Raw genomic sequence first — 16,913 nt, 5'->3', positions numbered from 1 at the left:
CGACTTTTTCCTTTCACTCCACTACATTTCAGAGTCTAATATCCGACTTTTTCCTCCTACATTTTGAGAAATCTGTCGTTCCTTTTGGTTTCTGTGTGTATAAAAACGTCACATGTCAAAACGAAAGAAGCGCAAAGCCAGAGCACCAATCAGGGCCCAGCGGTCACTTTGTTTAGAGCTGGTTTTGACCTGTTGGTCATACCGACCCAGTGCAGCAAGCAGCTACCCAAACTCACCTCAGCTGCCTTGAGCCAAATCTTTCTCAGGTGGATCTATAAAAGCTTAATGAGATATTTTTGAGCAGATTAGAGATACGCTAGTCATCCACTTGCACAAAGAAAGAAGAAAGTAGAAATATAAGTAGAAAAAATGGTTGTTTCCAAAACTGAAGTTCAGAAAATGATTAAAAGCTCCAGAGAAAATGGGCCTCCTGACAACCACCTGGAAGAGCTGGTAGACACCAAAATTGCCAGATAAACAGATAAACAGCACTGAAAGCTTTGATCCCTGAGAGAGAGGAGAAGATCAAGCTGCTTCAGATCTGAAAACATCCACAGGTGTTTCTGTCCATCCTTCCACTGTGAGAAGACCACTCAGCGCTGTGGGTCTGAAAGGACGTGTAGCTGTTCAAGAAGAACCTCACTGAGAAAAGGAGACGAGACACAAAAGAAGAACATCTGCACTAGAACACTAAAGCTATCTTGGGATGAGTGAATGCAGTCAGTATAGCTAATATTTCTCATTGTGAGATGTATATTCAACCTATTTCTATATATTTTACTTGTTTTAAGTAATTTTATCTTAGGAAAGTGTCTTATTCCATCAGCAGATCATAGAGATGTAGACTTTTGTAATATACATGAAGTTGAAACTAGTAAGAAATGATGCCCAGCAATGAATTAAACCCTCTTATCATATTCTTAAAACAAGTCCATTTTTAAAAATATCAGACATATTGACTACATTTAAGTGGACATCTGAAAAGAGTTTTATGGACTGATGTGTCTAAATTTGTATTTGGGATTATTTGGATGGAGAGAAGCAGAAAATGCAACCAACTCCTTAGACTGAACTTTGATGGTGTGGAGAAACATCCCTAAAGATTTCTAAAGGGTGGACACAATAAATATATATATATATAGTAAATTGTTAATATTGAGCCAAACATCAATAAACCCGCTGTATTAAGAATGTAAAACAATAGGTTAGTCAGTTTCTATCTGTAGTCTCATCGTAGTCTCATCGTAGTCTTAGTAAACAACCAGCATTTCCAAAACAGTGAAACGTTTATGATGTTCACACATTAATCCGAATCCTCCACGGCATGGAAACATTTAATGTATGCCTTCAAGCTAAATTCCAGACGCTCTTCGTGTTCCAGCTCATCTGAAAACTTCTGTCTCTGTGCTGTTTTGTTCTCCAGAGGCCTCCAATCTACTGTTGGTGACGCGGCCAGACACAGCCACCCTGCCCTCTCTCAGCCAGCTCATCTTCCACAGGATTAATAAGGAGGACATCATTCAGGTTGGCTTGCTTATTCTGCCTGAGTCTGAGCCAAATCTCAGCTGTAACCATAGTCGTTATAAGTGCACTAGAAAAGGGGCTTCCCATCAGCTTTGCATGCGCATGTCAAAGTCACCTTCTGGACAGTTGCTGGGTTCCTCATTCCTGTTCATGCGTGTCACTGCATGAAGTGAAACCTTAAGCACTGAGCCGGAATTTTTTTTATTGTCATATGTACAGCAGAAACAGGCAGTTGCACTGTATAATGAAATTCTTACTTTGCTGTTCCTCCATTCACCAAATATAATCTTAGAAGAAAATAGAAAAAAAAAATTAAATATAAGAATAACATTAGAAACAATAGTGCAAAAGTAAAAAAGTACAGTCTTATGTGTAAACTGGAAAGAAAAATTAAAGTTACATGCGCATATGTGCAAGTAAGTAGAGCAGCTGATCATAAAGTGCATGTTGCAAGTAAAAGATGTAAAAGGAGCCCACAAAACGAAACCACACATATCAGCTTGTAGGAACAAAGATCTTCAACCTGTTCAAAACTGGGAATGAGGTACTGACAAAAATTTGCATCCTTCAACTGGAATCTGAGATTTTTTAAAAATGGGGTCTTGGCAAGTGAAATGATTTTAAATCTAGTCAATAGATCTAATATTTCCCATTTTGAGATGGTTGTACACATACTATAAGACTACTTAGCTTATTTTTCCTAGATATTTTGTACTTGTTTTAAGTAATTTTATTAAGGATAATCATCTCACTATACTGGCAGATAATTTGGCTGGTTTCAAGCACTTTTCTTAAAAGACAGAAAATTATCTGCCATTATAGTGAGATCATTTTACTTGATAAAATGACTTTAAAAGGTCTAGAAGTATGGTAAATAATCTTAAATGAATGAATGAATGATAGTTTTACTTGATAAAATAACTTTAAAAGGTCTAGAAATATGGTAAATAATCTTAAATGAATGATAATTTTACTTGATAAAATGACTTTAAAAAGTCTAGAAATATGGTAAATAATCTTAAATTAATAAATGAATGATAGTTTTACTTGACAAGATAACATTTTTTGAAGGTTTCCGTGTGACACTTTGTTAAATGTAGAAATGGAAAAGCGTCGTAGTTGAAAACAGAAGTTTCAGCCAACTTGAAGCCTCAATTTTGGCATACAAGTAAACTGTCACTGGGTCAGTGCCCCTCTTGTCGCTGGGGTGAGACCCTCAAGGGTCCATCTCAGTGAATTTAGTCAGGGAATACAACTATTCCATAATCCACTGAAATGATCTGTTCTGAGCTGTACTGACTCCACACACCCTGCCTCGCCTCGCCTCCAGGCTTTTACTGTACTGCTCTGTTTTAAAACATTCGGTTATGAAAAGGAACAAATACCAACTTTTCACCTGGAGAACCTGATTTAAGCTCCACAATCAGACCTTAAAACCTAAAACATTTACATTGTTTGTACCTTGATGAACAAAAAATGTACCTGCACCTTTATGTCTAACAGTGCAGGCAGGAAATAAGAGGCAAACCTGTTTTGTAGTTTGAAATGAATTGAGCAGCTACAAAACTTCCAGTGGAATCACCTGAAAATGCTTCCTGCTCCACAGGAGACGCACTTGGGCAGAGGAACCCGCACCAACATCTACTCAGGCAAGCTGAAGGTGCGAAGTGAGGATGACGAAGGCCTGCCAGGCTTCCGAAACACTGAGGAGGTGAAGGTGGTGCTGAAGGTGCTGGGTGCAGGACACAAGGACATTTCGGTAAGCAAGACAAGTGCTGGGTGACATTCATCAAATTCTGCTTTCTTCTCTTAAAATTTCATTGTAATGTGTCGCTGCTGTCGGAACAAAACTTTGTATCTCCATTTTTCCATTTTGCATTTTTCAGTTTTTGGCATAATTTGAAACTGCCTGTTGCTCTTTATGTTGTATGTAAATTTCATGACAAATGGACCAAAAGAAACGGTCCAAAATTACTTGGAAAAAACTCTGATTCCATTGACTTACATTAGAATTACAGTTGTTTTTTTCCATCTCCTGTAAAGTTTCCATTTTGGACATACGAGGTTTTGTTCCGAGAACAGCGATATTCTACTTTTAATGTAAGGCCCAATCCCATTTCACCCCTCGCCCCTACCTCTTAGCCCTTAGCCCTCCGTTTTGCGCTTTCACGTCTAGGGTGTCCTGATTGTTGTTGAGACAGAGGGGTAGGGCGAAGTGTGGAGGTTTTCCAGAGACTCCAAACTCAGTGTTATGAGAAAAAAAGAACAACTGGCAAGACGAGAACACGAGCGACCAAAGAAACCCACAAATGTATTTTCTCAGTTCAAATATTGTGATAACCACTGTTTTATCTTAGTTTAATGTTGTTTCAATGTATTTTGGTCGTTTTTCTTCATGACAAGCACAAATATAGCATGCTAATGTCTCGGTAGCTAGCTAGCTTTCCCGTTCCACCTTAAATAATGCCGCAGTTCTGACACCTGCTGCTCCATTTAAGGTGGGACAGGAAAATTTTAACAAGAAGCTGGGAAATATCTGACTTCAGCTTCACATCACTGAAGAATTAGGGGGGGGTGATAATAAATAATTGCCCCCCTCTTTGAAGGCGTATGATCCCTAAATGTAACTAAAGCCCAGCAGTGAGGAGCTGAACTTTCCCCTCCTCTGCTGTCCCTGCAGACGGGCAGCGTCGCCTACAGAGCGGTGCTGGTAGCTGTTAATGAAGTGATGCTCTTTTTTGAGGTAGATTTCGTAGGGCAAGATCTCAACCACTGCCCCTTGTAACTCAGTTCCAAGGGGTTAGGGTGACCCTCAAAAACAAGGGGTAGGGGTAAAAAGATGAAATGGGACTGGGCCTAAGTCAATAGAACCAGAATTTTTTCCAAGTCATTTATGGCCATTTCTTTTGGTCCATCCTTTGTGAAATTCAATATAAAGGCCAACAGGTATTTTCAAATTATGTCAAAAACTGAAAATCGACAGAAATGGAGATACGAGGTTTCGTTCCAACAACAGCGATATGTTGAGCTGTTCTTTCAAAGCAACCTGAAGAACCCAGTGAATTAAATTACGATTAATAAGTGCCGTCAAGTCAGTTTGGATCCTCTTTCTCGAGAACATTCTGTATTCTGTTTGGTTCGTAGCCGTCTTTATGGCTCATGTTCGAACATCTTGTTGCTGGTCGTCTGTTTTCCTCTTTTACCTTCAACTGGTCCAAGCATAATTGCGAATGGTTGGTTCTCATCTCCAAAATAATGTAACTACATGCTCAAATATCTCCATCCCTTTAGGCCTTCCTGGAAACTGTGAGCTTGATGCGTCAGATCTCACACAAACACATGGCTCTCCTCTATGGAATCTGTATGCACAGCATGGACAGTAAGTCTCCTCTCCAGATATACAGATGCATTTGTTGGTAAATACCCCTCAGACGTGCAAGTTTTCAGAAAAATTGATAGTTTCAGGGAATAATATCCTCACGTCTGCTTGATAAGATTTTAGGCTAGTGTCTTCATCAATTTTTGAAATCATAGAGATGTTAAAAAGTGGAAGTGGCCTTGGTTTGGTCCACCTTGGTTTGGTGTGAAATGTTGATTGTATGTGGTTAATTGTAGAGACTCAGGTTTCTGTACAGTGGTGGTGACAGGAACCAGGGATCACAATATCTACAACACAAGTACAGCCATTTTATTTACCATCCAAACATCTCCACCTTGAATGAAAATATGTTCAAACCTTCATAATTATTTTGTGCAATAACTTTGTGTGAGGGAGCTTTCAGAGGACATTTGTACCACTGCTGTGAACAATTCTGACTCAAGCCCAGAGAAGTCGAATTTTTCAGAGATTGTTCTTTGGTTTAAGACGTGTTTAAGTACCAAAACAGAAGCTACAGAGATGCATATTTGCCAGGGTCAGTCAGGAGGCCACCTTGAGGCCTCCTTGTTAAAATGGAAAAAGTAACCAGTGGTTTTCGCTCTGTTCTCTTTAGTCATCATGGTTGAGGAGTTTGTGCAGCACGGTCCTCTGGATCTGTTCATGCGGGCTCATCACTCCATTCTCACTCCATCTTGGAAGTTCCAGGTTGCCGAGCAGCTCGCAAGTGTCCTCAGTTACCTGGTGAGAAAATATCTAACATGAATATTATGGCATATAAATTAAAATATCAGTGTCATCACTGCCCACCACCCAAACATGATGTGTTCATCTGTGCTCCTGTGGCCAGAAATTGACCCATGATGAAAGGGGTAGAGATGCATATCATGAGGAAAAGCACTTCTTGGAACATGTGGCGCTGAAAGAGCCCTCTGTGCTTTCTGTCCTTTAGGAGGACAAGAAGCTCGTCCATGGCTTTGTGTGCACAAAGAACATTCTGTTGGCCAAAGATGGTCTGGATGGACAAGCAGCACCATTCATAAAGCTCAGCGACCCAGGCGTGCCCATCACCGTGCTCAGCAGAGAAGGTAACCCAAAGCTGCGGAGCTAACAAGCCTGTTAGTGTAGAACAATGCGAGTTTATAGAATCAGCGCTATGTAAGATGTTTCTGAAGCAGACATCTTTAAAGACACGTTCTTCATTAAGTGTTGACTGAGTTCTCTTTATGCTCTCAATGCACACATACACTCACCGGCCACTTTATTAGGTACATATTGTTCAGTTCCTTGTTAACACAAATAGCTGATCAGCCAATCACACGGCCGCAACTCACTGCATTTAGGCATGTAGAGGTGGTCAAGACGACTTGCTGAAGTGCAGACCGAGCATCTGAACGGGGAAGAAAGGGGATTTAAGGGGCTTTGAACGTGGCGTGGTTGTTGGTGCCAGACGGGCTGGTCTGAGTATTTCAGAAACTGCTGATCTACTGGGATTTCCACGCACAACCATCTCTAGGGTTTACAGAGAACGGTCCGAAAAAGAGGAAATATCCAGTGAGCGGTCAGTTGTCTGGACGAAAATGCCTTGTTGATGTGAGAATTTCATCACTTCAACACCTCTCACTCAGTCACTACTGCACAAATGTCACGTATTTCTTCAATCCAGTGGCGATAAAGTAATAAAATAAAATGACAAAATGATAAATTTTGAGCATTTATCGAAAACGCCAGTCCAGTGGAAGTAAAGTAGAAAATATTTTCTGCCTACATTCTCAACAGTGTTGCTTGTCCTTTTTTCCAGAATGCATCGACAGGATTCCTTGGATTGCACCAGAATGTGTGAAGAACCCTAATATGCTGAGCATTGCGGTGGACAAGTGGGGATTTGGGACGACACTGTGGGAAATCTGCTACAACGGGGAAGTGCCGCTGAGGGACAAGAAGCGCACGGAGGTGCTGTGTTTCTCTGACTGCTGACAACTAAACAACGTATAAGTGGAATAAATTCAGATGTATAATCTCATCAGCTCCACTGACCACATAGGAGCACTTTGTAGTTCTACAGTTACAGACTGTAGTCCATCTGTTTCTCTGATACTCTGTTACCCTGTTCTTCAGTGGTCAGGACCCCCATGGACCCTCACAGAGCAGGTACTGTTTGGGTGGTGGATCATTCTCAGCACTGCAGTAACACTGACGTGGTGGTGTGTTAGTGTGTGTCTGATCCGCTCAGACCAGCACAACACACACTAACACACCACCGCCACGTCAGTGTTACTGCAGTGCTGAGAATGATCCACCACCCAAATGGTCCACCTGCTCTGTGAGGGTCCATGGGGGTCCTGACCACTGAAGAACAGGGTAGTAAAGTATCAGAGAAACAGATGGACTACAGTCTGTAACTGTAGAACTACAAAGTGCAGCTATATAGTCAGAACAAATTAGGTCCACATTAAAGACATGCATCCAGTCTTTAATGGTTTTCCCATGTACTTCCAAAGTGTAACTCAATAAACTGATTGGTCCATGTCAAAAAATCCAATTTCAGATATATCACATACATATTTAGTGAGTTTGTTTTATTTGTGTGACTTTTAATACTGAAAGTGAACTTGGGTCATTTTGGGTGAGCCAGTGTTAAAATGGGTGGGCCTTGGCCTACTGGCCCCAATCATAGGGGCTGTGCTAGCTGCTCAGAACGTAACAGCATATGAAGTTTGTCTTTAGAGGGCTGAGAATGCAACACACACATTTACCCAATTAATGACGTGTGTGTGTGTGTGTGAGCAGAAGGAGCGGTTCTACGAGGCTGAAAGTGCGCTGGTGAGTCCAAACAGCAGCGAGCTGGCTGACCTGATCACTCAGTGCATGAACTATGATCCTAGGAAGAGACCCTTCTTCAGAGCCATAGTGAGAGAACTGGACCGCATCAAAGAGCAGAGTAAGAGGGGCTGATTTGAATGGAGTTGATTACTTTTACAGCCGCATTAAGCAACAAACGTTTCGTTACTCTTTGTTCAGCCGTCTTCTGTTGATCTCACAGACCCAGCCATGGTGTCAGGAGTCGTTCCGCTGCAGGAGATCGACCCCACACTGTTCGAGAGCAGATTTCTCAGGAAAATACGGGAGCTTGGAGAGGTAGTACAGAGCTTTCTTCTTCTTCTTCTTCTTCTTTCGGCTGCTCCCTTTAGGGGTTGCCACAGCGGATCATCTGCCTCTATCTTGCCCTATCCACTGCCTCCTCTACTTTCACACCAACCATCTCCATGTCCACCTTCACTACATCCATAAACCTTCTCTGAGGTCTACCTCTTCTCCTTCTACCCGGCAGCTCCATCTCCAACATTCTTTGACCAATATATCCACTATTCCTCCTCAACACATGTCCAAGAGCTTTCCATATGCTTAATCTGTTATCATGAGCAGCTTCAGTGCAATTGTGATTGATGTTTAATCAGCTGATCTCATTTCTACATTTTTTTTTCTTGCAAATCCACTTTGACATGTTTTTACACCAAAACAAAACATTATTATGTATTTGAAATATTACCTTGCTAGCGTTTTTAGACACATTCTTATTCTGAAATTCACATGAGTAAATTAAAAACAGAAATGTTATGAATTGAACATTCAAGAAAAAATGTGGTACCTTATGAGCAACGATGGCTTCTTGCTTTGCCAACTGCGTCAATGAATAATCCAGCAGTTTATGAAAAACATTCCTCGAGCAAGGATTTTGGGTATTTCGCCTTGTAGGGTGCCAAATGTTTGGTTGGTGGACTATTCTCAGTCCAGCAGTGACACTGAGGTGTTTAAAAACTCCAGCCGCACTGCTGAGTCTGATCCACTCAGACCAAATTTCACCAAACAACTGAACTTAAAAGCCTGAGACCTGCGATTCGTCAGAGGGCACTGCATTAAAAGCCAGCCTGCATCTGAGGTGGACGTCACCACATGTGCTTGAAACATCTTTCACAATTTTTCAGTAAACACAGTTCAACGCTATTTCAAGTTAAGGCTGTACTATGCAAAGCTGGAAGTCTTGTGTTAACAAAGCCCAGAAATGCCGCCGACTTCTCTGGGCTTCAGCTTAACTGAAATGGACTGATGCACAGTGGAAATGTGTACTGTGGTCTGACAAGTCAACCCTTTAAGAAAGCAATGGTCATGTTCTCCAGGCAAAAGAAGACAAGAATCCAGATTGTTACCAGTATAAAGTTCAGAAGCCAGGGTCTCTCATGATGTGGAGGTGCATTAGTGGGTACCTCGAACATCTGTGAAAGCATTTCTGAAAGAGATCTACACGTTTTTGGATCAACACATTGTAAATGTTGGATGACATCCCAACCTCCTATTTCCAAAATGGTAACTTAACGTAAATGAAGGCATCTTGCCAGTATTATTGCCTTTACGCTGTATTTAATCATCTGTTTTGGGATTTTTTTGGAATTGGAACCAGTGATAGGCACAGTCATCATATTTTCAGCTTTAACAGCAATGGAGTCAGTCAGACAAGACATGTTTAGTGTCTAAGCTAGAGGCTAATGTAGTTAACAAGTGATATGCACATATACGTTTTAGCATTGGGCTGTTGTTCAGTAGCGTCAAATAGATTGAATAGTCTGTTTTCTGACACTGTACAACATACTGTTACCAATAAACACGGACAAAAGCACATAAAAAGTTGTAGCCGGCTTCTTAAAGCCTGAATTTGCCTTTTTCGTTGGTCCACATTCACATTACGTAGCGCTGGCATCCCTGAGTGAAATGAGCTGTTTCCTTAAATATATGATAAACATATAAAAGTGGACGAAAGTTTCTTTGGCGTATTTAAGTGTGAAATGTGCCTGTGTGCTGCAGGGTCACTATGGGAAGGTGGAGTTGTGCATGTATGACCCTCACGGCGACCAGACGGGCCAGTTGGTGGCTGTGAAGTCTCTGAAGTCGGAGAGCGAAGGTCCAGAGAACAGCAACCTGAGGAAAGAGATCAACACCATGAGAGAGCTCTACCACCAAAACATTGTCAAGTATAAAGGCATCTGCAATGAGGAGGGTGAGAGAAAACACAGTGCACTAATTACTAAATACAGCCTTAATTAATCTCACTGTCCACTTTATTAGAAACCTCTGCTTTATGCTCCCACTAATCAACATGAGACATGCATCAACAGACTGGCTACAGTCTACAACTGTACACCAGCAAGGTGGGGCTACTAGGGGGGGGTTTCTGATAAAGTGGCGTTTTTGATGACCCATGTGAAGTGAAATATGACTATACGGAGTTTGTGCTTGAGTTGAATGTGTCTCTCAGGTGGAATGACTATCAAGTTGATTATGGAGTATCTGCCTGCTGGCAGCTTGAAGGAATATCTGCCCAAGAACAAAGCTCAGACCAGCCAGCACAGGCTGCTTCATTATGCTGTTCAGATATGTCAGGTAGGCACAGACCCAGTCCCATTTCCTATTTTACCCCTACCCCTGTGGTTGAAATCTTCCTCTATTTCCTCAAATATAAAGAGCTTCATTCACTTCATCACTTCATTATCAGCTACCAGCGCCGCTCTGTAGGCGACCCTGCCCGTCTGCAGGGACAGCAGAGGAGGGAAAAGTTCAGCTCCTCACTGCTGGGCTTTAGTTACATTTAGGGATCATACGCCTTCAAAGAGGGGGGCAATTATTTATTATTATTACCCACCACTAATTCTTCAGTGGTTTGAAGCTGAGAAGTGAGCTAGCTAGCGATACATTGGCATATTACTAGTGATTTTTTATGGTTGCTATTTAGAAAAGGACCATAATACATTGAACTTAGATTAAACAGTGTTTTTTGTCATTTTTTAACAGAGAAAATTCTCAAATTTGTGGGTTTCTTTGGTCTCTTGCGCTCCCTCATGCCCGTTTTTCTTTTTTCCTCATAACACTCTGTTTGGAGTCTCTGAAAAACCTCCCCTCTATCTCAACAAGAGTCAGGACACCCTACGCCTAGATGTCAACATGCAAAACGAAGGGTTAAAGGCTAAGTGGTAGGGACGAGGGGTGAAATGAGATTGGACCACAGCCAAAAATATCCATTCAAGCCCATCACTGTTTATTTTGGTACTATTGTCCTGACTAGGAGACGTTCCGTCAGCATAGTCATCATGTGATTATGGCAAGAAAGCCATAGCTTCTTTGCAGGAGTCATGAATATTCATGTCCAGAATGCACTGTAGTACATTGTATATCGCTTCAAAGTCAGCTGCGTAGATTTGGTGCATTTTTATGTATTGATGCGTGTTTTTTTTTTTACAGGGAATGGACTACCTGGGCAGTCAGAACTACATCCATAGGGACCTGGCAGCGCGGAACGTTCTGGTGGAGAATGAGACTCTGGTGAAGATTGGAGACTTTGGCCTGACCAAAAGCATCGAAGACAACGCAGACTATTACACAGTGAAGGAAGAGCAGGACAGTCCTGTGTACTGGTGAGGATTTAGGCTAAATCTGCAGTGGTTTTTAAGGAGGACACCTCTTTTATCATCGGTTGCTGAATTTACATCCACCGGCCAGTTGATCAGAAACTCCTCTCTTGTAGCTCCACCTTGCTGGTGTACAGTCAGAGACTATAGCTCATCTGTTGATGCACAGTTGGTATTAGCCGCCTTGTAGCCTATTTATCAGTGGTCAGTTTCTGTTGTTTTTGGTTCTCAGTCCAGCAGCGACACTGAGGTGTTTAAAAACTCCAGCAGCACCTCTGTGTCTGATCCACTCAGACCAGCGCAACACACACTAACACACCACCACCATGTCAGAGTAACTGCAGTGCTGTGAACGAACCACCAGCCCAACATTATCTGGACAACAGCAGTCCTGTTGTCAGAAACTGACCGTAATGTGTGGGGATGAGCTGCAGGTGATGAGCTGCATGTTAGCCACTGTAACTGTATGTGTGTACAGTGCACTGATGAAGTTATACCTTTAAACTTGATCATGTACTATATAGTATAGAATCCACCTTAAAAGAACAGCTTTCTTCCATAAACAGTGGCGTCCAGGCTGAGCCAGTCTTTTATCCCTGGTTTAGGTACGCCCCAGAGTGTCTGATCCACCGAAAGTTCTACAAAGCCTCAGACGTCTGGTCATTTGGGGTCACGCTTTATGAGCTCATGACCTATTGTGATCGTAAGAGCAGCCCACCAGAGGTAAGACTTTTCCCACCATTGTTCCTGCACTTTTCACACTTCAATCTGGAGTTTCACTTCACATACAGGGTGATTCAAAAAGCTTCATCTGATTTCAAAATGATTTGTTTCACTTGTAAATCGTCACAGATCAGTGCAGTGAGCTGTAAACAGTTTAAATGAGCAGAAAGTTTATTATGTAATTCTACAAGGTCTCAGTCTGAACCTCCTCCAGCTGGATGGACGACATCAACACCACAGTCAAACTCATCCCAGACTGGACTGAGCGTGTCGGGTGTCTCTGCACTCACGGCTCTTTCAGTGGGATTTTGGAGATCATCCAGTGCTGTGGAGGCCGAACGCTCTGAGCTGTTGGAGCTTCACTGCCCAAGAAAATCCCGCTGCTCAGTTCTGACGGATTCACTCTTATTGACGTGGAGAACGCAGAACTTTCTGCTCAGGGGTCTCATCTCCTCTCAGACTGAAGGAGCCAGTCAGAAACTCTATGACCCCGTCTTACAGTTGGAGTGTGATTGGTTCCTCGACGCCTCACGGTTGTAAAAATTAAGGTGCTTTGAAATCGGATGAATCTTCTTGAATGACCCTGTATTTCACAGTCACTTAACATTTTATGATATAAACATGTACAATTCGTATAGATAAAAACTAAACAAATTTTTTTTCCCAAAAAAAAAATTTCCCAAAAATATTCCCAAAAATAACACGTAAAAAGAAGTTGTGCTCTACAGGGAAAAACCTAAAAATAGGTTTAGTGCAGAGTTTTACACTGGAAAAGAAAAATTCAATATAAAATATAAAATGTGCCATAACTTTTGCACAAGCCAAATTCTATGTGCTAGTTTTTCCCCGATATGTTAAATTCTTATCCAGCAAATGACCCTTTGTCACATTTTTGTTTCTACTCACCAAGATGTTCCAGAACATGATTGGTCGTTCACACGGGCAGATGACCATGGCACGGTTAGTGAAGGCTCTGGAGGACGGCTGGAGGTTGTCATGCCCACCATCCTGCCCAGATATGGTATGAGGCATCTTCTGCAGTGTTCTGTTCTGTAGCATGCAGCTTATACCTTCTGCAGATATAATATTGAATTAAAGGGATTGTTAAAAAAGCGCATCTTGGCTGCTGTGACGTACTTTTGTCTATTTTTAAAGTAAACAAAAATTAAAGAAGGACACTTTGGGTACTAAACATGTGGGGGTAAGAGGGAGAACTGTGGAAATCTGACTTGCTTTAAATATTTCATATAATGCTTGAATTTATTATTATTTATTTATTTTTTCAAAATACATTCTCCAAGCACTTTAGGGCCATGTTTTACTTTCAAAACATTTCTTAATGACATGGATTCCATATAATGTTGGCAACATATCTTTGAGATTCTGGTCCATGTTGACATGATTGCATCCTGCAGTTCCTTCAGATTTTGTGCCCTTTCATGCTGCAAATCTCTGGTTCTACCACATCCCATAGGTGTTCTATGGACTTCAGACACGTTGACAGGGAAATCCGCTGAAGAACACTATACTCATGTTCATCAAACCAGTTTGAGACTTTTGCTTTGTGACATGGTGGCATCGTCATGCCGGACGTCGCTATCAGAAGATGGTAAATTGTGGCCAAGAAAGGATGCACATGGTCAGCAACAATACTCAAATGGTCTGTGGCATTCAAGCCAAGTCAAGTTTTATTCATGTAACGCTTTTTACAAGCTTTATTGAAAGATCTGGGTCCAAGCTCCCGTGACTCCCGTGACTCAAAACCCATCTTCCTGTGTTTGACACCACATAGCACAGCAATAACATGAAAGCAGTATGAGCAGAGAATTAGGTTTTAACGTTAAAGCATCATCAATAAAGCATATCAAGAGGGTCCGTGACTATAGGTGAGGTTTGCGCAGCAGCAAGAAGCTCCAATGTGATCAAGCTGATCCACAAAGTGACGATCAGTGGGCACCCAGTCGAGGCAGATGAAGCTACAACATTAGACCACACAAGAAAACATTTCCCACACCATTACACCACCTCCACCAGCCTGGACTGCTGACACAATGTAGGTTGGGTCCATGGATTCATATTAACTGTGTTTCAAAGCCTAGACTGTGGCCGAGGTAGGACGGGTCCTATGAAGACTCCTCCTTAGTAGCTTAGTAGTATTGGTCACACAAGTGGAACAGTCCTAACGGGGCTGCGAGGTGACGTCACCAGAAAGGTCCCATCCTCTTGAAATTGGGTGTGAAACTTGAGGGAACTGAGAGAAAATTGCGGAAATGGAGATGTTCTTATGTAGTACAATAAGCTGCTTACTTACACATACACACACATCTTCTACCCCAGCATCATTGGGTGGAAGGCAGGATACACCCTAGACAGGTCACAAGTCCATCGCAGAGCAGACAGACAGACATATACATTCACACCTATGGTCAGTTTAGCATGTTCACTTAACCTGAGTGCATGTCTTTGGACTATGGGAGGAAACTGGAGTACCCGGAGGAAACTCTGCACAGAAAGGACCCTGGTTGCCCAGCCTAGGGAATCGGACCCAGGCACTTCTTGCTGTGAGGCCCCTGTGTGTGCCACCCCTCCTTGCTTACAGATACATCTCAATAAAATACGACAGATGGACGAATGGTTTCAATAATCAGTGATTTTACACTTTGTAAGGTAACAAAGACGAATTCAAGGACGTGAACAACTTACATTTTGAAACAGGCTCTGCTTCAACGGCTTTGCTTTCTTGGAATGATACATCCTATTTGTCCTTGAAGTCACTCCAAACGTAGGCTGCATTTCAAGGGTGCTTCACTTCGGATCAGGCTGCTATGGTGTAGCGGCCGAGAGATGCAGCCTACCTCCGCTGCAGAATAGGCTTTGGAACGCAGCTATTGTTGCCACCAAATTCAGACCTTACCATCTGTGTGAAATCGAGAAATCGAGATTCGTCAGACCAGTGCACGTTTTTCCAGCCTTCAGCAGCCCAGGCTTGGTGAGCCTTTGCCCACTGCAGCCTCAGTTTCCTGTTCTTGGCTGACAGAAGTGGAAGCTGATGTAGGATTCTGCTGTTGTAGCCCATCCACCTCAAGGTCCGACGTGTTATGCATCCTGAGATGCATGTTTTTTTCTTTATCGCGCCGTTCTAACTCTAGGCGCTGTTGTGCGGGAAAATCCCAAAAGATCAGCATTCATAGAACAACTCAAACCAGCTCATCTGGCACCCACAACATGCCACAGTCAGAATTTTTCATTCTGATGTTTGATATGAACATTACGTGAAGCTGCTGCCTCATAAAGTGCTCTGACTCTATATTCACATACAGGAATCACATACCCACCTATTTGTCTTTCTCCTCTCTCTGGTTTTTTGCAGGTGTACATCCAAATGCGCAGGTGTTGGGCCCATGCCCCGGAGGACAGAGTGGACTTCAAAGGCCTGATCGAGGTGTTTGAGCGTCTGTTGTCCACAGAGGAACCCAGTTTAATGCGCAGCTGTTGAAGCTTTCAACACTGATCTCGCTACAAAGTACCACACCTTGCAGGTTTTATCCTCCGATGCTGCAAAAAATGACCTTGACAAGTAAAACTTAACCTTAAATCTAGTCATTACTTTTCTCATTTTGAGACTGTTTTAAGAAGATTAATCAACTGATTTCTAGTTCTAAAGCCATTTTATCCAGTGAAATTCTTACACAAGCAAAATCTTTAAACTTACGTTCTTACAGCTCAAGACGAGAAATATTAGACGCTACAACAAGATTTAGGATGTTTTTACTTGCCAGCCAAGCACTAAAAAGTCTAAGCAGAAAGAAAATCAGATTGAAAATATCTTAATAGATTTTGACTTCATTAGGGCATGAATCAGGAGCCTTTTACAGGAAGAAAACCTTTCAGTTTTTCTCATAATCGGAAAATGCCTGTTGTTCTTCACATTAATGTGTATATTTTATCATGAATGGATCAAAAGAAACGACTTGGATAAAACTCTGGCTACATTGACTTACATTTAAAGGAATGTATGTTTTTCCTTCTCCTGTAAATTTACCATTTTGGAGATATATAGAATTTTTTTTTCCCAGATATTTTTACTCATTTTGCAAGGATACTTGTAAAAGTCTTTTTCTTGGCACTTTATGTTATTAGATAAACAGTATTGTGCAGAAGTTTTAGGCACCTAAGCAACCTTTTAGGAGCAATAAATGTGCTTTTGATTCTAAAATACTATATAAAATTAGAGGCAAACAAACATTAATGTGCTAAACGGTAATAAAAAATTCTGTTTTCAAAAAAGCAGTTCATATTTTAGGAGCTGGTAAGAAGAACGTAGGTTTGGGGTCTAATCAGCAGCACACCAAGCCAAGCACTTAATAAAATATGCAAATAAGCACTCAGTAAGTAATAAGTGCTGAATCAAATATCATTTTTTCAGGTGCCTAAAACTTTTGCACAGTACTTTATTTTCTTAATGTTTCATGTGGCATGTGCAAAAAGAAAACTGTATTCATATATACATAGTTTCATTGAACTTTCATGAACGTTAACTTTCCTGCTTTGTTACTGGATCTTTATTCAAATAAATCCATTTATTTTCTCAGTAAAAGCTCCTTTATTGTATCGAAAAGCTTCCGTCATACGTGATTATTACACAGTTCCGAACAGGTTTTTAGGTTTCCGTCTGTGCTGAAGCGCAGGACTTTATACAGGCTCAGCTTCGAGTTAATCACAGTCATATGCAAAAGTTTTGGCACCCCCGGTCAAGCACATCCTCTACAGCTGGGGTTCTCAACTTTTTCCACCCCAAGGCCCCCCCGTTCATAACTATGAAGCATGGGGCC

At 41.7% G+C, this 16,913-nt stretch overlaps 1 protein-coding gene across 1 annotated transcript in view; it reads left to right on the top strand.

Annotated features, from left to right (window-relative positions):
• The window catches only part of LOC108430743 (tyrosine-protein kinase JAK1-like), a 30,655-nt gene extending 13,977 nt beyond the window's left edge, over window positions 1–16,678 (top strand). Inside the window, exons 11-24 of the mRNA XM_017703404.2 lie at window positions 1,424–1,524; window positions 3,131–3,283; window positions 4,816–4,903; window positions 5,517–5,644; window positions 5,853–5,988; window positions 6,702–6,853; window positions 7,691–7,841; window positions 7,944–8,038; window positions 9,761–9,953; window positions 10,212–10,336; window positions 11,192–11,364; window positions 11,964–12,081; window positions 12,992–13,102; window positions 15,452–16,678. Of these exons, the coding sequence (XP_017558893.1) occupies window positions 1,424–1,524; window positions 3,131–3,283; window positions 4,816–4,903; window positions 5,517–5,644; window positions 5,853–5,988; window positions 6,702–6,853; window positions 7,691–7,841; window positions 7,944–8,038; window positions 9,761–9,953; window positions 10,212–10,336; window positions 11,192–11,364; window positions 11,964–12,081; window positions 12,992–13,102; window positions 15,452–15,577 (1,850 nt within the window). The 3' untranslated portion in view covers window positions 15,578–16,678. The remainder of the gene's footprint in view (window positions 1–1,423; window positions 1,525–3,130; window positions 3,284–4,815; window positions 4,904–5,516; window positions 5,645–5,852; window positions 5,989–6,701; window positions 6,854–7,690; window positions 7,842–7,943; window positions 8,039–9,760; window positions 9,954–10,211; window positions 10,337–11,191; window positions 11,365–11,963; window positions 12,082–12,991; window positions 13,103–15,451) is intronic.
• Window positions 16,679–16,913: the final 235 nt, after the last annotated feature.

This window comes from Pygocentrus nattereri, chromosome 2 (genome assembly GCF_015220715.1).
Source record: "Pygocentrus nattereri isolate fPygNat1 chromosome 2, fPygNat1.pri, whole genome shotgun sequence".
NCBI classification, from domain to species: Eukaryota; Metazoa; Chordata; class Actinopteri; order Characiformes; family Serrasalmidae; genus Pygocentrus; species Pygocentrus nattereri.
This window is presented reverse-complemented; position numbering and strand designations above follow the sequence as displayed.